The following is a 22,858-nucleotide window of genomic DNA, read 5'->3' as shown; positions in this document are numbered from 1 at the left end:
ACTGACTGGTGAGGCAGGGTAGCCACTGAACTGCAAGGGCCTCCTTCTTAGAACTGGCTGCATAGACGCACATGCCTTTAATCCCAGCACTGCTTGGGGGCAAGTAGATCACTGTGAGTTAAGGCCAGCCTGCTCTACATCTAGTCCCAAGACAGTCAAAGTTGCACAGTGAGACTTTGTCTCAAACAAACAAACAAACAAAGGATGTGTGTGTGTGTGTGTGTGTGTGTGTGTGTCTGTGAACGACGATAATATGGTGAACTAATGAGCTGTATTCGTCTGTCTGTCTATTCCTCCTGTGAAGTCACTTCATCTTTGTCCGGGACAGTACGAGATACTTCCTGCACCAGTTCCCAAGAGCCCAGCCAGGTAACTCTAAGCCCCTTTGGATCTCACAAGCCCTCATATTTACATATGTGCTTATGTGCCAATGCCTGTGGCTTTTAAACCTCACCATGCACTTTATATCTAGATTAGTGCTTTAAAGTATTTAATGAGAGATGAGCAACAAATTAACAAAGATTTTCACTTCAAAAAAGAAAAAAAAAACAGACTTAGAAAACCATTTTTCTTTTTTCTTTCTTTTTTCATATAGAAACTTCGTATTTCGTTCTACAGTCCAAAGATTTCCACCAAACTATTTCACTCCTGTGAGTAAAATGTAGAATAAACTCTAATAGACCTGATGTTTGCTTCTGATGTATCCTCACCTAATAGTAAGCTGAGAATGAATGACTGTGGCAGTTGATACAAGTTCTACATATCTGTGACAAAATGCCTGTCAAGAGGAGCTTAAGTGCCAGGCAGTGGTGGCCTTTAATCCCAGCACTTGGGAGACAGAGGCAGGCAGATTTCTGAGTTCTAGGCCAGCCTGGTCTACAGAGTGAGTTCCAGGAGAAACCCTGTCTCGAAAAGACCAAGAAAAAAAAAAAAAGAGCTTAGATGAGGGAGGGACTTCATTCTGGTGCCCCGAGCTTTAGTGCCTCATGGTGGGGAAGGAATGGTAGAGTTTATGGTGCCTAAAGCTTGCTAAAGCATGCAGCCCTGGCTTGTTCATGGTCTCACTCACAGAATGTACAATGCCAAGGGTGAATCCTGATGTCATTATGGATCTTGGGTACAGAAAAAGCAGGTCGGTACTAGAATTGGGCACAAGTGGGTGGGCCCCCAGTGACCTGCTTTGGCCAGTTGGGCCTGACCTCCTGAAGGTTCCACAGCTTTTAAAATAATGGTGCAGAGATGGGCCTTGTCCACAGTACTCGCTTTGCCTACAACTTTAACTGTATTCACACCTTTTACCCACAAAGTGCACACTGCCCAAGTCCTTCCTGTCAGCCCTTTGCCCTCTCCTGTTGTAAATCTAGCCAGCAGCAGGCAGCAGTGATCCTGCTTAGCCTGCATGGAGTGGTTTTGGAAATTTCCCCCTTTGAATTAATCAACCCATTTTTTTTTTTTAAAAATCTGAGCTCATGTCCATTTTCAGGGGATGGAATGGACACAGCCAAATTTTAAAAAATGAATTAATTTTTGTTTGCCAAGACGTAATGTGAAGAACTATAGTCAGATTCCCAGGTTTCTCTGACATCTGTTTACTGTGTGTCTGCCATGTTCAAGTCTTTCCAGCTCTCACCAGAATAGCCCATCATCTGTACATAGATGGGCTTCTGGGGCCTGCAGCCTCCAAGTTCTCACACATCGCTTTTAGTAACCAGGCCCCAAAGCCCCAAAACCACAGGGCACAGTTCACCTCAGCAATGATTCCAACTCTCAGTGCCTCAAGCTGGAGACTGGGCATCCAAAGCATGAGGCTGTGAAGAACATTTCCAGTTCAAACTAGCCATGCATTTAAGGTAGACACACTGGAAATTTCACTGTGGGGGGAAATACATATAAATATATTGATTGATTGATTGATTGATTGATTGTGTGCGTGCACGTGTGTGTGTGTGTGTGTGTAACTAACTTTATGGCACTGTGGAGTTAACTCAATGGTATAGCACCTGCCTGGCATACGAAAGGGCCTAGGTTCATCATCAGCACCAAAGAAAGAAAGAAAAAAACAGAAAAGAAGAAAGAAAGAGATTTATTGTACAATACGGTGGCTGTAATTAATAACAATGCACTATACTGTTGGAAATTGTCAATAAAATGGACTTATTTCTTTAATACAAAAATGATAGGAGGTAGTGCATTTATTAACTTATTTTTAAAACAAGATTTTATTTTTACATATTCTTTAGTGTGTGTGTGTGTTCGCATGCACGTGTGTGTATGTGTGTGTGTGTGTGACATGTTGCAGTGCCCATGTAGGTCAGAAGAGAATGTAAAATTCCTCGAGCTAGGTTACAGGTAGTTGAATGACCTGATGTTAACACTGAGCCCAGAACTTGGATCCTGAGAAGAGCAATAACAGTCTTAACAGCTGGGCCATGCCTTAGCCACTCTACAAGGATACAGTTTTCATTTATCTAAGCTAATCTTCTAAACAAACAAACGAACAAACAAACAGAACCAATTCCTTATGAAAAGCCCTTGTATGATGTCATCAGACGGGGTAATGATCAAATGTGATTTCTTTTTTTTTGTTGTTTTTTTTTGTTTTTTCGAGACAGAGTTTCTCTGTGTAGTCCTGGCTGTCCTGAAACTCACTCTGTAGACCAGGCTGGCCTCGAACTCAGAAATCTCCCTGCCTCTGCCTCCCAAGTGCTGGGATTAAAGGCGTGCGGCATCACTTCCCAGCTCTAAATGTGATTTCTTAAATTATTTTTATTCTCAGCAAAAATAATATTCTTTCATAGTTAAATGTCAGCTATGCCGTCGACCCTAATGAAGAACAGGCCTCTTCCCTGTCTCCTCCTCCATTTTTAACTATCAGAGCTATTTCTTCTGATTTCATTTTCGTTTTTGGAGAGGGGGATGTTTGAGACAGGGCTTGTCTACATAGTCCTGAGTGTCCTGGAACTCACTCTGTAGACCAGGTTGGCCTCAAACTCACAGAGATTCACCTGCCTCTGTCTCCCTAGAACTGGGATTAAATGTCATCACTGCTTGGCTATATTTCTTACACAACTTCTTTTTAGACATTAGGCATGATCTCTAAGTTCTCTCTGTATAGAATATAAACCTGTAGCTATCATCGCCCCCACCCCCACCAACACACACACACACACACACACACACACACACACACACAGGCCTTCCCTATCTTCAATAATGGTACCAGTTTTTAATGTTAATGCATATAACATTGGCTACATTTTGATTTTACTCTCTGTCAAGCCACATGTTTTTAGAACTTTTCATTCTCTTGACATCAATAACCGCTTTAGTTTTGTTTAGTTTGTTAAGGATCCTAGCTTCTCAAACAAGCAAAACAAAACACCAAAAACAAACCCAAGAAATTCTTTCAGTAATGCTCAAAGGCATTAGATAATCCACCATTTGCTCTGGAGAGGCATCCCCATGCCCCCCAAAAACATTCTATTGTTCTCTTGTAGTCTAAACTTTCTGGCTTCATGCATGCTCTTTCTGGAACATTCCTTGACTATGTCATGCTGCATGCCACCATCTTGGTAGAACATACTGGTTCCCCTCCTAAACTTAAAGGTAGCTCCATTTTGGAGATCTCACTGTTCTAAAATGAGGCACAGAGATACAATATCTCCAAGTTCTATGAGTGTGTGAAGTATCAGGAGACACTGGACTAACATTTTTTGCCAGTATTCTGGAATGTTTCTTTTGTGGAGATCCTTGCCCTGGTCCCTTCTCAGACACTACTTTATTTATTCCATCTTCTGAATAAGATCAATTCGCTGATTTGGAACATCTTGTCCTTCAGAAAATAGTCTTTTTAATTTCAGGGAAAATGTTCGAAGGCAAAAAATTAGCCTGGGGCTCTGATTCATGTTTGTCCTGAACACACACTCTTGGAGCAGTTGTGAGGTTGGTTTAGACCCATAAACTTGTAAACTGCAAAGTCCTTTGATCCCTGTAGAGGAAGACAATGGCCTGCTAGGTGTATGCTAGCACAGAATGCTTGTAAGGAGAACTTACTCTGGATGGTCTGGAGATGAATGCATGAACTCATATACTTAGCCAGATAAATGTGCTCTCATACTTAGGCCATTATAATCCAGTTTCTTTTTTGAGAAAACTCATGTGGCTGACTTTATCATTCACTTTAATTTTTCTAGAAGTTGACATGATATTTGTAGAACTGTTAGGGACTTAGGCTTGGAAGCAGTTTCGTAAGTTACCTGTACAGTGGTTTCTGTCTGTAGACACAATATTCTGTTTTGGGCATAAATGGTCCCATTTATCCTCCCCATGTGAGGTAGTAGCATATACCTATCTTTATTTGGGAAGCCAATGAGTGGAAATTAATTGCCTAAAGTCACATGGCCATAAAAGGAAGAGTTAAGATTTATACCATTCCCATAATGATCCTAAGAACATTCCTGCCTAAGGAAGGACTATGGTCTTCATGTAGTAGAAGCTGATTTAGAGCCATAGAAACAGTGGCCACAGTCCACTGGTTGCTATCATGACCATCTGTCCCTTAATGCTGGAGGGAAGCTAGGCACTGAGTTAAAACTGTACAGAGGGATTTGATCTAGAGTCTACTCTCTTCATGTAGAGTGCTAACCATTGAACATTTGCTTCTTGGGCAACGATATTGGTGGAATTGGTGCAATTGGCATATATGTATAGTCCTAGGCACTTGAGAGGGCTTGAGTTCAGGAGTGGCCTAGGTTATATAGAAAGGATATAGGAGACAAGATGTAAATATCGGTGAATGGTTGAGAACTCACCTAGATTGTGAAGGACCCTGGAATCTACACTCAGTGCCCTTCTGCCCCACCAACCACACAAAGAAAGAAAAAAAAAGATTAATGGAGTTTATCCTATAGAAGAATCTCTGTACATCCAGAAGGAAGAGAGCATACTCTGAGGCCAGGAAGAACTCCAATTGCTGTGGAGTTGGCTGATGTCAGTATATCCCAGCTATGTGCATGGGTTTCTATCAGGCACAGGAGATGAAGATGCACAGCATGGAAACTTAACTAAGATGGAAGTCCATGAACAGGAGAGGAAGATTCTCCTAGTAATAGAATTGTTATCAACACTGAAGTGAGAAAGATAGTTTTCAACCAAGGAGTCTATGTCCAAGCCCAACTAGCAATCAACTGTAAAAATGGAATACAAATATTTTCCAACACAGTAGGGCTGAGAGGATGGCACAGTGGGTAGAGCACTTGCCACGAAAGCCTGAGGACCTGAGTTCAAGTCCCCAGTATCCACATAAGGCTGGGCACAGTCGTGTGTATCTTTAATCCTAGTGTGTCTAAGGCACAATGTTCCCACATAGAGATGGGAATGCACAGAAGCCCATGAGTCACTTAGGTTGGCATATGGGAAGGTTAAGTAATGAAGAAAGTGTCTTAGAGTCTCTGCTGCTACAAGGAAATGCCAGGATCAGAGCAAGTGGGGAGGAAAGGGTTAATGTACCTTACACCTCCACATTGCTGTTCTCCTCACTGAAGGAAGTCAGGATAGGGGACTGGAGAACACCTGGCCTCCTGTGGGGAGGGAGGGGAACATGCACTGTATCTTATGCAAGTGAAAACAAGGCACCTGTTAACTCCAGGTAAAACAAAAGGTTGTGGGAATTGCTGTGTTACTCAGCTCTGCCAAGACCATGTTCCTCTAGTAACCAACTGATGGATGATGTGAAACACCATGTTCAGTGGCAAGAGAGGGGAGAGTCACGCTATGACTCACCCCAAGAGGCAGTCAGTGGACTTCTGCAGTGGAAATCAGGGAGTAACAACAGACCCACAGCGCCGCCCCACAGCTAAGAGTGAAGCAGACTTGGTTTAGGTTCTCTAAAGGACACGTGCAAGGCTGTTTTGGTGTTAGTCATGATATGGGTTGGCTAAGTGTTGCATCAATGAAATTCTGCATGCACCTCTCTTGGCTGTATCACACATGCTCTTAGAAAAGGAAACAAAAGCAAGCCCCAGGCAATGAGATTGGAGAGGGATTGTGCTACTATTCAGTGTTTATTAAAAGGTTTTTGCTACCGGTTTTTTTTTTTCCCCAAACTGTATTTATTTAATTCCCATTCTCAAAAAATTTAAAAAAATTACATTGATTTGTGTTTACATGTGTTTGCACATGAACATGTATGTATTTGCACACATGCATGTGTGTGTAAAGGTCAGAGGTTAGGTCACATTTGCAGGAGTGCATTCTCTGGACTCTATGGATTGTACTCAGGTTGACAGTCACAATGGCAAGGTAAAAACCTGCAAAACCAGCTAGCCCAAAATTCAAAAATTTAGTAAAAATATAAAAGTAAAGATAAGTGAATATAAATTTCAGTTTTCTGATGTTTTATGGTAGCATAGTGAGTTTTTAAAAATATTTTTTTATTTGTGTGTAAATCTGGGCACATGAGTGCCGTGGTCCAGCTGTGGAGGTCAGAGGACAACTTTTGAGAGTTCTCAGCCTTCATGGGTCCCAGGGTTTAAACTGAGTATTCAGAATTCTGTGGAAATAATCCTCCTCAAGACATCTCACCAGCCACAGCTCGATGTTTGGGAACTTGATTTTATTCCTGAAACAGGTTTTTCCTCTGTGGTCCAATCTGGCATAAACTCGTCCCACCTTACCTTCCAGTTCCAGGATTACAAGTGTGCACTCCCTACCCAGCCCACCCACCTTCCAAACCCAGCTTTGACCTTAGGAAAAAAACAAAACAAAACACCAAATAAAAAAACAACTTGAAGTTCTATTGTCCTGAACACATCCTCTCAGTACTTTGGTAGTTTAAATCATTCTTTTTTGAAAGACTAATAATGTCAGCAGTCTAGTCTGTCACAGCTTTATCATTCATAGGCCAGTGTGCTCTCCCTGTGGTCTGGGCATTCCACCACTTTTATTGCTTTATGAGATGCTACATTTTTTGTGGTAATGGTGGTAAAACCTTCATGCTCTCATTGAAGTGGGCTTACATCTTGGTTTTAGTGTATTGCTCAATGATCGTTTCAGCACAAGGGAGAGAAGCTGACACATCAGCCCACCAGCAGTGGTGGGTACTGGTGTGACATGAGGAGAGGTTTATGTTTAGTTTGGGGACACATTTCACATAGCTGCAGGCTGGCCTCCACCTTTATATGTAGCTGATGACTCCTGAGCTCCTGACCCTCTGGCCTCCACCTCCCAAGTGCCTGGCCACACCCTGCTTTTCATTCTTGCCTTTTGCCTTAGTCGCTGTTCTATTGCTGTGAAAACACACCATGACCAGTTTCAGCTTGCAGTTTCAGAGGGTTAGTCCATTATCATCATGGTGGGGAACATGTTGGCATGCAAGCAGGTGCTAGAGCAGTAGCGGGAGGTGGGGGAGAGGGAGGGAGATTGAGACTGTGGGCCCAGCTTGGGCTTTTAAAAGCCCACCCCTGTACATCTTCAGATAAGGCCACACCTAACCCTTCTAGCCCTCTGAAGTGACTAAGCACTCAGTGTAAGAGCCTGTGGGGACCATTCTCATCTAAACCACCACAGTTTTCTTTCAGGAAGATGTGCAGGCTGCAGACTGTGGAGAAAGTCCTTGTTGAATCCTGAGTCACCATTCCTCTGTTAGGGGCCCTCCATGTACCCTCTGGTAACAAGTCTTTGCCTGGTTAATTATCAAGTGGGTTTTAATGTTCTTTTGCTATTGTTGGTTTGCAGAAACTATATTTTTAAAAGCGTTTCAGGGATTTTGCCTTTATTGTTTGGTTTTATTTATACAAAAGGTCAAAATACAAAATTTTGGTGTCAGCAAATTGAGTGGTTTGTTATCACCTTCTGGTCGAGGAGCCCCAGGAAAGAAAAGAATGTATTGGCCTTTCTCCCACACCCAGTTCTTCATACAGTGATCAAATGTGTCAAATAGAAAAGTGAAATCTGTATTTCTTCCTCTTTTTTAAACTATAAATTTAAGTTTTGCTTTAGATGTTTTTTAAATTTCCTTCTAAATTTTAATTTTAGTTTTTTTTTTAAAAGACAGTATCTCTTTATGTAGTCTTGGAGTTGGCCTGGAACTTACTATGTAGACCAGGCTGGCCTCAAACTCAGAAATCCACCTGCTTCTGCATCCTGAGTGCTGGGATTAAAGACACGTGTCTCCATGTCTAGCGACAAACACCTTTAACTCCAATTTCTCTGAAATGTGTTTTGGGTTTATGGTAAGGTCACAGTGCCATCTGAGCCTCTTGACTCTGACTCAGCACAAGCTGCTGCCTTGCTGTGTGTGTCAAGCCTGTGGTCACCAGAAATCTGACCTGTGGATCTTAGGCATCCAGCACAGATGAACATTGACCGGGTCATCTTCTCTCAGAACAAAGTTAGCTATAAGATGTGTATGCACATCTGTTTCTCCTCTTCCTGCTGTGGACTGTGAGTAGCTCAGTGCAGTCTGTCTACTGGGCTTGCATTATAGTCTCCCAGCCTACTAGTAAAGAAAATTGGTGACGATAAGAAGGCAGAGTAGATTATTTTGTGTAATTTTACTTTTTAAAATATTATATAATGGTGAAGTTATTTACTCTGTTACTATTGTGAATTCATGAATACATCGTACAGTGTGTGTGATCCATTTCTCTAACATTGATAGATGAATTTTATTTCTTGATACTTTATTTCAGTTTCTTTCTCCCTTTCTTGTTCCACATTAGCCGTGTCTTATGCAGCCGCTGCTCATCTTAAGCTGTTCTTTCTTTATAATTCTCTTATTTTCTGTTATATGCATTTCCAATCAGCTTCTAGAACTGTTAGGGAAGGGTTTACAAAGCTCCAAACATCACATGCCTCAGAAACATGTAACAGTTTCAAATGCTTCCAATCTTAAACAAAATGAACCCACAATTTTAAATTCAAAATCAGGAATAACAAAGTCTCTTCAGTGGATATTCTATGCTGCTCATGGGATATTTAAAGATAAATATATTTGATGCACAGTTTTTAAAATGTTTTAATCTTTTTGCAGTTTTAATTTTATGTTTATGGATGTTGTGCCTGAACATATCTGAATGCCACACGTACAGCTGTGGAGTCCGTAAATGTCATGGGATCACTTAGCATTGGAGTTATGGACAGTTGTTAACTTCCATATGGATGATGGAATTCGAAGCCAGGTCCTCTGAAAAAGGAGCCAATGTTCCTAATCCCTGAGCCATCCCTCCAGCACCTAAAAATGTTTTAATTAACGTATATTAATAATACATGATTCATTATGACAGTCTTACATATATACGGAGAATGACCATGACCAGTTCATCTGCTTGTCCTCCCATGCCCCTTCTGCCTCCGGATGACTGCCTTCCCCAGCCCACCATTCACTTTCTTCTTTCTCTCTTTTCTTAATATAAAAAAAAAATGATTGAGGTTTGGTGTGTAGTTGCATGGTAGGCACTTGCCTAGAGTTCCTGGGACCCTGGGTTCAGTATCTCGTCCCAAAGGGAAAAAGATTGGAAACAAGAAAGGAAGAAAAGGAAGGGGGAGAGGAAGTGGGGGAGACAAGAGAAGGAGAGAAGGAAGGAGTTAAAAAGAAAACAAAAAGCAAATTGACTTTGAACTTGAAAACCAAAGTCCTCCCATCCTAAAGTCACTTTCACTGTGCTCATATAGTAGCTGCACTTGTGAATGCACACACATAAGCACACACACACAGATACACACACAGACACACACACAGATATACAGACAGACTGACACATAGATACAAACACAGACACACAGACACACGCAAACATACACACACAGACATACAAACAGACACACACACAGATACAGATACTGGAGCAGGCACAGACAGACAGACAGACACACACACACACACACACAGTCACACATGTACATACACACATACCTGTTATAGACTTCTTGTTCTATATGAAGGGATTCAGTAGGTAAATGATTATATTTTGTTCCCAAAGTGTAGGGGGTTCTCAGGAGGAATATTTGGAAATTTGGTTGGATAATGATTTTTAACCTCAAATTTCAAATGTAAGTTTGTACAGCTATTGATGATTTACAGTTTTATTCATTTCTTAGATTTATTTATTAGTTTATGAGCATTGGTGTTCTATCTATATGTATGAGGCAGGTGGATCAAAAGCTCGAGCTGATGCTTGACTACACAGTGAGTTTGAGGTCACTCTGATCTACATAGCAAGTTGCAAGTAGAGGTACAAAGTGAGACGCTGTCAACAGCAGAAACAGCACTGACATCAAAAAATCCAGCCCAAAACAGGCCAGTGCATGCCTGGTGCCTGTGGGGGGACGGTTAGAAAAATGCATGTGTACACGCACATAAACGCAGACACTCACACCTACCCACAGACAAAGAAACTCGAGAGAGACAAGGATTAGTTCAATGGTATGGCAGTCACTTTGCGTGTGGGGGCCTTGGGCTTGATCCCCAGTACCAAACCAAAACAACCTTACTAATTGTGCGTTGACATAATCCTCTTCTCATATACAGAAACAGCCAGTCATAGAAGTGTATCTTCAAAGGAGCCACGCCTGAGGGCTCATGATGCTTCATACCTGAAATCCCAGCTCCCGGGAGTTGGAGGGAGGAGCATCAAGATTTGGCTACATCAAAAGTCCTAGGATATCTTAAACTACATAAAACCTCATCTCACAACTAAACAAAAATGAAAATGAAAACCAAAAAACAAATACATCATCAAGGAAGTGTTGACAATGATAATAACTTAGTTGCCAGAAGAAAGAAAATGATTTTTAAAGAATTTTACATATCCACCCAAAGGATCATTTATTGTCACTAAAGTGATTACTGAAAACATTATAAAATGGCACCGCATATTTTGATGACTTAATGGAACAGTTAAAAATGCAGCAGACAGTAATCTCAGCATTCAGTAGGCAGAAGCAGATGTATCTCCATAAACTCAAAGCCAGCCTACTCTACATTGTGAGTACTAGGCCAGCCAGAGCTACATAGTTAGACCTTGTCTCTGAATGAGTGAACAAATGAATATATGCAGTAGACAGGCCTGGAGAGATGGGTTGGCAGGTAAGAGCACTGGCTGCTCTTCTGGAGGACCAGAGTTTGGTTCTGAGCACTCATGTAGCAACTTACAGCAATCTGTCAGCTCTAGCTACAGAAGATGTGACACCCTCTCCTGGCCTGTCTACACATGGTGCACATACACTCAAGCACACATACACACATTAAATAAAGAAATAACCCTGTTTTAAAAGACAAAAAAATGCAACATTCAAATAACAAATATAAATTGTGATTAATTTGAGTGAGATTATGTATATGAAAAAACAGGAAATGTGAGTGAAATTGCTTTCACTGGCTTTGTGAGATGCTGAGATCTGGTGAGGTAGTTATTTCTTTTCTAATGCCTTAAGATTTCTCAAAACACAGTTTTTAAATATAGATACTATTTTGTTAGTGGAAACAAATCTGATGTGAAACAACCATATTTTCTTTATTTGAAGTAAAGATCATGTCCATGTTGGTATTTCTAACACCTGAAAGCCCTGTGCCGAATATGGAAGGGAAGGGCGAGTTACGCAGACGGGCACAGACACAAGTGACGGTCTGTGCTATCTTTTTCGATCACAAGTAGGAGAAAGCACCCTGGATGCTGGTATCAGAGTGTGGCATCCTATATATCAAAGAGAGCTGGCTTGTTCCAGCGGTTCCTGGACTTAAGGAATGAGTTCAATTAAAAGCTAACCTGACAGTTTGAATATCCATGGGAACACAGAGTAATTAATAAACATGGTCAGATGGAATAAAACAGAAAATTGATTTTTTTCTTGGATGGAACTTGGAAATTAGGGTGGTGACAGGAGATCCCTACTCAGACTCCTCACTGACGAGCTGCACTTGTGGGTAACAGGAAAATATGCTTCAAATATAGTCACAGATGTGACTAGGATTTAAAGGTATGATGTCTATCCTGTCAATTGTTTTCTTTAAAAAGAAAAACAGTCTGTGGAACTTTTCCAATGGTGTTGACACCAGCAGTGGCATTTTACTGTCCAGCTGCAAGCAGAGTATATCCTGAGACAGACTAAACTTAGAACAATGTCTGACTACAAACAGAGAGAAAACATGAAGAAAAAAATAGCAAGTGATAGAAACCCATCCCAAATTAGCCTGAGCAAAAAAAAACTAAAATAATATAAAATAATGTAAAGGTCAGTTGGCGTCTTAGTCAGTTTTCTAGTGCTGTAACTAAACACCACAGGCTGGATAGACTGTGTAGAAACCAGGTTCTTAGACTCACTCTTGCTGTGATGAAATACCATGGCCATCATCAAAAGAAGCAGCGCAGGAGGCTGGAGCCTGAGGCTGGGGCCTGAGGCTGGGGCCTGAGGCAGGAGCTGATGCAGAGGCTGTGGAGGACCACTGCTCACTGCTCATCATGGCTTGCTGCTTTTTATAGAACCCAGGACCACCAGGCCAGGGATGGCCCCGCCCACAATGATGGCTCGAGCTCCGCAATCTCTGATCGAGAAACTGCCCTATGTGATTTTGGAGGTGTTTGCTTAATTGGGGCTCTGTCCTCTCAGAGGATTTTAGCTTGTGTCAAGTTTATATAAAGCTATCCAGGACAGTCCCTCCTTGTCACTGTGATACAGGAGCATATCAGCATTAACCCTTTCCTTTCTCACTCATTCCCAGTATCTCACAGTGAAAACACAGAACTCTGAAAGTCCAGAGTCTTTACAAAGTCAAACAGTAAAAGTTCAGTCTCTTTAAAATAGCAAATCTCTTTAAAATTTAAAATCTCTTTTAAAAGTTCAAAGCCTTTTTTAGCTGTGGCCTCTTGTAAAAAATAAAAAAAATGTGTTGAATATTTTCTTCAAAAGGGAAGAACCAGGGCCCAGTGGCTGCTATGGATTGCCCTGGTGCTGTTTGTATTTTGATGTTAATTCTGCTTCCTCCAGAGGGTCTGACCCAGAAGGTACTCAGGTGATTTTTAGGTGAACCTTCTCCCCATTTTAACTGGTCAAATAAAGGCGAGAGCCTGTGATTGGGCAGTGGAAGGGAAAGGTGGGGCTGGAAGTTTTAGAGAGGGAGAGGAAAGAAGGTCAGAGAAAGAGAGAGAAAGAGAGAGAAAGGGAGAGAGAGAGAGAGAGAGAGAGAGAGAGAGAGAGAGAGGAAGAGAGAGAGAGAGAGGAAGAGAGAGGAAGAGAGAGAGGAAGAGAGAGGAAGAGAGAGGAAGAGAGAGGAAGAGAGAGGAAGAGAGAGGAAGAGCGAGAAAGAGAGAGAAAGAGAGAGGAAGAGAGAGAAAGAGAGAGAAAGAGAGAGGAAGAGGTAGAAGGAAGGTGGAGTGCCAAGGGATGTCATAGCGGGGGTATAGAGTAGTGTAGTGGTATATATATTTGCCCAATCTAGGCGTGTAGTTTATAAATATAACTGAGTTATGTGTTGTTTGCATGGGCTTATGGGGTTGGGTATTTACTGCAACAAGTCACAGTCATTTGTACTTTTCTGTGAGTTAGGTCAGTGCAGACCAGTTACCATTTTTCATTTACCTTTGCAGCTATTATCCAAGAGCTTGTCCTCCAGGCCCTGTCCCTCCTTGCCTGCCCTGCCTTTCCCTCTCGTCGCTCCCAGCATGGACCCTTCCCCCAGCCGTCTTGCCTTTCAAATGCTCCTCTTCCTCCTCTTCATCCCAGCTCAGATGCAGCTTTCCAAGGACTTGTTGGGGAGCCTTGTCAGGGCCCTCTCATCACATGCATCCCTTTGGATGATGTACAGTACATATAATATTTTATATTTTCCTGATGTTCTCCAGTAAAATATAAGCCATACCCCCCCCAAAAAAAACAAAAAACAAACCAAAAAAAAAAAACCAGTATGTTTTTCGTGTCTACCAGGACTCAGTTCTTCTAATGGATCAGCAGTGGGTTTTTTGTTGTTTTGAGGGTTTTTTTTTTTTTTTTTTTTTTTGTTGTTGTTGTTGTTGAAGACAGGGTTTCTCTGTGTAGGCTTAGCTATCCTGAGTCTCACTCTGTAGATCAGGCTGGCCTCAAACTCAGAGATCTACCACCTCTGTCTCCTGAGTGCTGGTGTTGAAGGTGTGAGCCCCCAGTGCCCAGCTGAAACAGTGGTTTTAAGTAGCATTTTAAAGAAGGTAGGGATTTGTTTTAATGCTGTAAAAGGCCCTTTAGTGAGCAGTTTAGGCTAAACTCCTCCTCTATGAGCTCAGCTGAGTGTGACTTCTGTTTTCATAGCGGTAGAGGGCAGAGGGCGTGAGGCCAGCTGGCAGAGAGGGCGGGAGAAATGCCGTGTGTCCTCCCATTGAAGATGATCCCTGAAACTGCACATCTCAGCTACTTGTAACTTTTCATCCTGATGTAATTCATGTGGTTGCACCTAGATGCCCAAGCGGTCAGGAGACTGTGTTTTTATTCTGGGTACACGTGTCCTCAAACCAAAATTGTTCTAATGTCCCCAAATAGGAGACCAGATATTAGAAGACAATCATTTCCTGCTACGTTCTAGCCATTGCCTGGAACATGGTATGTTGGTTGAAAGATTTAACTAGAGGAACACTTCTGTTTTTGTTTTCTTGGCTGCTATAAAGCAATAAAGAATGACACAGTTGGATGTTTGTTCTACCCAGGGAGAGGGATTTCAGAAGCCCTGGGTCAAGTCTTCGCTTTGCTGGTTTCTTCTAAGTGTGAGGAGACCTTCTGTCTTCTGTCCTAATTGTGGGGCTTGCTGGAATGTCTTGGCATCCCTTGTGCTATAAATATTTCTCTCCTTTTTTCATCATTGGTGTTTTCTCTCTCTCTCTCCCTCTGCTGTGCATTCGTGTGTGTGTGTGTGTGTGTGTGTGTGTGTGTGTATGTGTGTGTGTGTGTGTATCCACCCATCCAAATGTCTCCTTTTCAGCAAAGAGAACACTAACCACACTGGACATGCACCCATTGGGATGACAAGACCTCAATGTGGATTAGACTCTGTGTCTAAGTAAAGTCGTATTCTGAGGTCCTAGCAATTCAGAATTCACAGGACTAAAATATGTTTGAGCTGTATGTGAGGTAGCATGCACCATTCAACACAATCAAGCACAGCGTGAGTTCACTGGCTATGTAAGTTTTGGGGTAGAGACACAACTCAACAGAAGAACTCGGGGTGCTGTGATCTGCTGCCACACAGGCTCCATGCATTGGTCACTGCTGCTCTTCTTAGTGCTTAGGGGGTTACTAAAGGCCTACCATTTCTATACTCTCATTGGCCAATCCAAGTCAGAACCAAAACAAGTAAAGCTTCATGGTCAGCACTCTAGAAAAATGCGCAGAGCTCCTGCACGCTGAGTCTTTTCAGCAACATGGCTTCCTAACCATGTTGGGTCCTGCCTGCATCCTTCCTTATGTGTAAGCTGCTCTGAGCTCAGTCCAGATAAGTAAGGCTTCACTTATTGGTGTAACTCCCACATCTTGCTCCCTGTTATCATCAGGAGGGTGGAGTTGGAAGCCTCCCCACCAAGCAGAGGGGTGCTCATCATGAAGAGTTTCCTGTGGTTTCTGCTAACCCCAAGTTCTGGGATTCAAGCCAGGTGGCAACTCTGTCCTCCCTTGGGGCCAAGTGTCAATAGCTTATTGTGCTGGCTAGTTTTATGTCACCTTGACACAAACTAGAGTTATCTGGAAGAAGGGAACCTCAACTGAGACCATACTCCCATCAGATCCTACTGCAGGGCATTTTCTTAGTGATTAGTGTAGGAAGGCCCAGTGCACAGTGAATGGTGCCATCCTTGAGCTGGTGGTCCTAGGTTATATAAGAAAGCAGGGTGAGGAAGCCATGGAGAGCAAGCCAGTAAGCAGCACTCCTCCATAACCTCTGCATCAGCTCCTGCCTCCAGGTTCCTGCCCTATTTGAGTTCCTGTCCCGACTTCCTTCACTGATAGAGGTGTAAGCCAAATGAACTCTTTTCCTCCCCAAGTTGCTTTGGTCATGGTGTTTCATGGCAGCAATAGAAACCCTAACTAAGACATACCTTAGTGACTCGGTCTTCTTCCCTCCTCTTACGACTATACCTGGGGCAGCCAAGCAGATAGCATGGTTACTACTCCAGTTTCTTATGCTTTTAGGTCACACTCATAAGAGTTTGCAAACCTAGATCTGGAAGTTTCTATTATATCAGTGATTAATGTGTTTATTTGCCTTTGTGTTTAAATGATGCCTTAAAATACATCAAACATTAGTGAAAATAAAATATTCCTTTTCTTTTTAAAAATATTTTTCAGCATGAGGGCCCTGGACCAGGTGACTATGACTTGAGAGCACCCCCAACAGGCTCTGTGACTTCTTGTTTTCGGTCTAAGGTTCCCCGATTCTTGCCTGTCAGTTCAGTAAGTATTCTAAGAGACACATTGTGGAGGAGGGTAGGTGTTAGGATTCTACTTGTGTGAGTCGGGGGCCAGGTAGGTGGGGGAGGGACCTGTAAGATACCACTGCAGTGTTATGAGTTGGATGTTGATGCAGTGACTATGGAAGCTTCTGACATAGGACTACCCTGGGCTCCAAGATTGTAGCTGCTTTACAGAGCTATGGGCTCTCTGACCTGGCTGTTTGGGCTAACACTGATACGAGGAATGCAGGAGCTGTTGCCTGACACTGGAACTGCCATCCTCCGTGTGTGCACATCGCTTCTGGGAGCCTAAGGAAGTCAAAGGTTGAAACAGAAAGATTGTTCCTAAAGCAGATAGGACCATTACTTGGAATGGAGTTTACCATTTCAGAGCTGGTATGGTAGGGCAGGATTTCAATCTTCTGAGCACTTGGGAGACAGAGGAGGTGGATCTTTGTGATTTTGATGTCAGTCTCTGTGTGTGTGTGTGTATGTGTGTGTGTGTGCGTGTGTGTGTGAGAGAGAGAGAGAAGAGAGAATGTATATGTTTCTATGTATGTATGTATGTATGTATGTATGTATATGCTTGTACATATGTGTGTATATGTATATTTGTGTCTATAAATATTTTTTTAAAGGAGAGATGACTTTATGCTTTTAAAGCACTGACTGCTCTTCCGAAGGATCTAGGTTCTACTCAGCACCCACATGGTGGTTCACAATCACCAGCTATTTCACTTTCAGGACATCTGACAGCCTTGTATGAACTCTTCAGGTATCACACATGCACAGGGGACACAGACATACATGCAGGCAAACACATAAAAAAATAAAAAAAACCTTTTTTTTTGTAATTGAAGAAAGGTGTTAATCGGGGGTGAGGAAACACACACACACACACACACACACACACACACCAGGCACACAGAGTAAAAGCCCTTCTTCAAAGCAGAAAAATCCAGTCACTTTCTGAGGGCTAAGTTTTGTTTTTTTTTTTTTTTTCATCTTTGAAGAGTTGCCATTCCCTTATTTGGGATTGGTCGATTTGAAGTAAGACAAGATAGTTGATTGACCCACAACTGTTTTGTACCCTGTGCAGATCCAGCCTTGAATTTGTTGAGCCAGTTCATTAGCAGGCCCTCCTGTGAGAGGAAGACAAACCTTCCAAAGGCCTTTGCTTTAAGCAGCCAGGCTCGGGTCTCACTCAGGTCAAGAGGGTGAGAAAGAAGCCGGCCATCTTGGAAAGTTCATCACTGTTACTACCTAGCCATGACCCCTCTCTCTGTCTGATTATCTGAGAGTCAACTCCTCATCACAAATCCCGCCCCCCCAGAGGTCACCTTAACTGCCCTTAAGGTTTGAGGATGTCAATGCTCTTACTGCTTCTGAGTTGACAAATGGTCAACAAGATGGGTGTCGGTCAGAGTGTCTCGGTAAAACTTAACCTATGCTGATGATTCCGAGCATAAGATAGCTTTGTTATGATGGGGTGTTGTGGGGAAAATTTAAAAAAGGCCGCCACAGCGGGCGGGTCCCACATCAGGGAAGAGGATCCTATGGTTCCAGCGGCCTAAGGGCCTTGGCGGCGGCGGGCCCCAGTAACACGAAGAAGTCCTTGGATCTAAAAAGATTTATTGTCATAACGGATAATAGATGGATCTAGGCGTACCCCCTCAAAAGTCAGGGCAGTCCCGAGTTATATAGGGAGGGAGAAGGGGGAGGATTAGGGGAGGATCTGGGGGAGGAATGTTTAATTTGCTCTGCCCTCTGGCCTTCATTAGTATGTAAATCTATAGGGCCTGAGGCCTAAAGCCTGGCCTATGTGACTCTATGGAAATGTGGCTGTTTTCAGGATCCTAGATGATGGACGCAGAATTCCAAGGAGAATCTCGGGGTTCTAAGTACCTGCTCAACCATGACCCAGGATACCCTTATACAGACCCACAGGGTGTGTATTTAGAGCTTGTCACATCAGGGAAGTAACTAACACCTTGACAGGGTGCTTCCATGATGGAAAACTGAATCTGAGGAGCAGCCCATGGCTCACAGGAGTAGCCTGAGCCACAGTTTCTGAGGAGTTTGTCACAGGCTCAGGGCTGTCAGTAGCCATCCAGGGCTTGACACTGGTGTCATAGATTCATACATCTTTTGAGACTTGAACTGCCATGGAATGGCAGAATAACAGGGTATGGACCTTCTCATGAGGGGTGAGCAAGGCCTTTACTGTGTTATGACTAGTACCAAGTCTCTAGGCAAAAGACAGGTTGTTCTTTGAGGCCGTGGTGAACAGGCACATACATAAGTCTCAGCAGGGCTGGGGGTGGGTCAGCAGTGGGACTTTGGGAGGCTGAATCTTCTGAATTATGTTTCTTTAAGTGTCTCTCTATAACATTTCTCAACCTTCATAATGCTGTAATCTTTTAATACAGTTCCCCATGTTGTGGTGACCTTCCCCCAGAACCATGAAATTGCTATTTCTTAAGTGTAACTTTACTATGGCTATGAATCATATTTGTAAATATCTGATATGCAAGATATCTGATATTCAACCCGCTGAAGGCGTCTTGACCCAACAAGTTGAGAACCACAGCTTTAGGGGGTCATTATGCCTTTTTAAAAAATCTTACCAGAGGATTGGGGTTCCCACACACACTGTAGACTGTACAATGTAGACTGAGTTACTTCTGCCTTAAAGGTAGGCCCACTGTTGTCACTCTGGAGGCTCTGAGGCAGCCTAAGCCTGGGAATTATCTCAGAAAAGAACACCTTAATTACCTCAGTGGCCTTTTCTGTTTTACATGGGAAGACCTCTCCTCCCTGTGAAAGTCCACCAAGCCTAGGGAGTGTTTGGAGTTATGCCCACCAGGCATCGAGCCACCTACTTGCCAGTCTTTCTCAAGATAAATGCCCTGTCTGTGGGCTTAATGCATCTGTTTGCAGAACTGCTTAAGCCTTTGTCCTAGAAACATCTTCTTTTTCTTCAAAATAAATGTTTTCCTGTCCCGGGTGATACATCTTGATGTAAGTCTTTACTGTTTCCTTGGGACAGTTTTGGGGTGAGAGCTATTGGCTTTGCTAACTGAGCCCTTTAGTTTCTGGGTATTGGTTCTGATTCGGGTACTTCGAACGAAGTCAGTGACTATTGCATCTCCTGCATATCAGATTCCCTCTTTTAAAAAAGAACTCCCACCAAGTCACACTTTGCCAATGGTTGATCTGAGAGATGGGGACAGCCTCGTCACATGGGTACTAGCTGCATAACTCTTCAAGGGGACCTCCACAAAAGTCGGCAGGCATCTCTTCTCCCAGTAGATGAGAAGTCTGCCAGCCAGTCAGCCAGTGGTTTCCCTTGGAATCTAGAATGTTCATTATGTTATGAGGTGTGAGAATTTAAGAGATCAGCCAAGAGTAAACTTTTGAGCTTTGGGAATTAGGAGTCCAACAGCAGTACCTGCCCACAGATACCCTTTGCCACCTGATAACCAAACCCCACGAAAACTAAGCAAATTACTAGAAAAGGCACTGTCCACTAAGTAGGGGCTGGAGTCCAGGGTTGCTGCTTCCTTTTAGAGGAAAATTTTAGTGTCACCTGGTGAAAATGAAATTAGGGCTGGAGGATCCTAGTGGATGTTCTCAAAGTGACGGAGCTAGCCTCAGCCACCAGCCTTTGGTGTTTTTGTGTGTGTACCACCCCCAATCTCTGTCTGTGGGCTGGCCTGCAGGCTGCACACTCATGTTGCAGCCCCATTAATAGCATTAATAGAGGCTTCTGCTTCCCTTGATGTGTGGCCAGGACTTGATTAGATTTCCAGGCTGCTCCTTTGCTTTTGGCCAAGCAAACATCCTGCCTTTTAAAGCAGCTTTTGTAGGCAGCTGATGTCAGCTAGAGGCTGAGTGCTCTGTTCCATGCTCAGGGTGATGCTGCTTCCACCCACGGCCTCCTGGAGAGAAAGCATGAACAGCAAGGGAGGGCAGGCATGTCTTCAGTGACAATAGTTAAGGACAGTAATGGAGCCAACATTGACTGGACAGAACACTGTCTGATTTGCTCCCCTACCAGGCAAAACCACTGTACATGTTGGTGGCTTGGCATCATACTGGATCCTGGCACTAGGACTCAAACTCAACCTGGTAGAATCTGAAACCCATGTCACCATGGTTGTTCTCTTCCTCCTTCCTTGTTCTTTCTCCTGTATGTGTGTGTATGTGTGAAGTTTGTGTGTGAATGTGAAGTGTGTGTGAGAAAATGAGAGTGTGCATATGAGAATATGTGTGTACATGCATATGTGTGTGTATGTGTGTATATGTGCATGCCTGTATGCACCTGTGCATGTGTATAGGCCGGAAGACAGCATTGGGTGGCCATTCCTAGCAATCCCTACCTTATTCTTCTGAAGCACAGTGTTCCCTGAGTGAATTTTTTCAGCTAAGAAGGTAGCCAGCCAGCCCCAGGTGTCCCTCTATCTCTGGAGTTAAAGCATGTTCATGTTCATGGTTATGACTGTCTTGTTCTATGCTGGGATCTCAGCTCAGGCCTGGGCCCTCACAGTTGTCTAGGAAGCGCTCTTGACTACTGAGCTGCCTCTGGAGGCCCTTTCTTCCCTGTTTTTTTTTTTTTTTTTTTTTTTTTTAAGACATGGTCTTATTGTATAGTCCAGTTTGGTCTTGATCTTCCTGCTTTCTCCTAAGTTTTCTGATTACAAGTCAGAACCTGCCCTTAACTGCCACACTGATGTTCTTTCAAGGGCTCAAGATAAGCACTCTCTTTGCTTTTAAGAATGTGTGTGTATCCCTCATGGGAAGCAATGATCATAACTAATGTCTTGGTCTCAGGAAAGAACATTCATTTCTGCTTTAAAATGAGACTTTGGCTAACTACTTGACAAAATGTATTGTTCAAGAATTTCAACAAAGTGAACACAAGATGTTTAAAAAAGGAGCACTCAGGTTGGTTGGGCAGTGATGGTCCACACCTTTAATCCCAGCACTTAGGCAGGGGCAGGTAGCTCTATGTTCAAGGCCAGCCTGGTCTACAGAGTGAGTTTCAGGATAAGCAGTGCTACATAGAGAAAGTTCATCTTAGAAAAACAACAACAACAAAAACAAAACAAGGCACTCAGGCTAGAGAGATGGCTCAGTAAGAGTGCTTGATGTTTTTACAGAGGACTCACGTCAGGAAGCTCACAACCATACACATGTGCACATACACACAAACAAACGATGCTGACCATGAAAGCTCATGGAGCCCACAGAAAGTGCGCAGACACGCTTCATTCCTCACAGGGAGCAGTTTGGGCTTTTGAATTAGACATGCCATTGTAGAATCCCATCTCTCCAGCCACTTGCTGCTAGACCAGAGCTAGACCAGAAGACCTGACTACTGCTCCTGACCAGTAGTCAGGAGGAAGATGGAGTCCTCTGTGGCAAGAATTGTCTGAGCTAGTGACACTTGAAGAAACTGTGGTCTGAGGTCTCAGGAGAGAGTGAACGTGCCCTCACCCCAGGTGGTGTCAGCAACCACTGGCTTTCCTGACTTTGTCTTGGCATCTCCCAGTCTCATGGTGACTCCAAAACAGAGTTTCTTCAGGTCCCAAGACATTTCTTATTTCTCTCCTCAGGGAATGTGTCAGCTACAGCTCATCTGGGAGCTGGACACAGGCACTTAGGGTGTTGATCTCATCAGGCTCCCCTTTTTTTTTTGTCTGTTTCAGAAAACACCAGGACCAGGAGCATATACATCTTCAAGACAGTTCCCTAGGCAGTCCTCAACCATTGCCAAAATGGGTAGAGAACACAGCCTCTTCTTCAATAACACAATTGGCTTTTAAAATAAAACAATATTGGTGCAAAGCTACCTTGAGTTTTAACAAGTTCTTATGTTTAGAAAATGATCTTGCCTGTTTCTCACAGGGGTTGACCAACAAGCAAGAGCAGTTGCCTGGGTGACCATCATTGTAGGGTCCTAGTCTGAAGAACAATTGCTCTGCTTAATCCAAGAGTATAGCTGTTCCTAAGACTGGCGCAGGCTGTGCCTTGTAGCAGTGTGCATGGCCCACTACGCCTAGGCTATATGCTGTGTGGCCTTGGCTTCTCTAGCTCCATCACGCTAATGTTGGAAGGCCTCCATATCCCCTTGAAGACAGTGGGCTGGTTGCATCAAGCCACAGGTAGATTGTCAGACTCTCTTTGTCAACTTCTTGAAAAGAACTCAACCATTACACAATCACATGACAGTTAACATCCTGGCTACATATCTGACAGTGGTCTCTGGAAAATACAAAGGAGTAGAAAAGGTTCTGTTGCCTAATGACATTGAGGTACAAGTTTGTGGTGACATCCATAAAAACAAAGCCATTACCTTGTCTGTTGTGTGCAAGTATGTCACTATTCTACAGGACTATTCTCTTAGCGAAAGTGTCACCATCTTTTCCATGTTCAGGAGATCTCATCATATG

At 43.1% G+C, this 22,858-nt stretch overlaps 1 protein-coding gene across 1 annotated transcript in view; it reads left to right on the top strand.

The window, feature by feature from the left end:
- Stpg4 (sperm-tail PG-rich repeat containing 4) overlaps window positions 1-22,254 on the top strand; it is a 34,126-nt gene extending 11,872 nt beyond the window's left edge. The window contains exons 4-7 of the mRNA XM_028765176.1: window positions 305-369; window positions 596-650; window positions 16,300-16,404; window positions 22,115-22,254. Coding sequence (XP_028621009.1) covers window positions 305-369; window positions 596-650; window positions 16,300-16,404; window positions 22,115-22,231 — 342 coding nt within the window. The 3' untranslated portion in view covers window positions 22,232-22,254. The remainder of the gene's footprint in view (window positions 1-304; window positions 370-595; window positions 651-16,299; window positions 16,405-22,114) is intronic.
- Window positions 22,255-22,858: the final 604 nt, after the last annotated feature.

The sequence above is a fragment of the Grammomys surdaster genome, unplaced genomic scaffold, assembly GCF_004785775.1.
Source record: "Grammomys surdaster isolate TR1022 unplaced genomic scaffold, NIH_TR_1.0 149, whole genome shotgun sequence".
NCBI lineage: Eukaryota > Metazoa > Chordata > Mammalia > Rodentia > Muridae > Grammomys > Grammomys surdaster.
The sequence above is the reverse complement of the archived record's forward strand: the minus strand, read 5'-3'. Positions and strand labels throughout refer to the sequence as shown.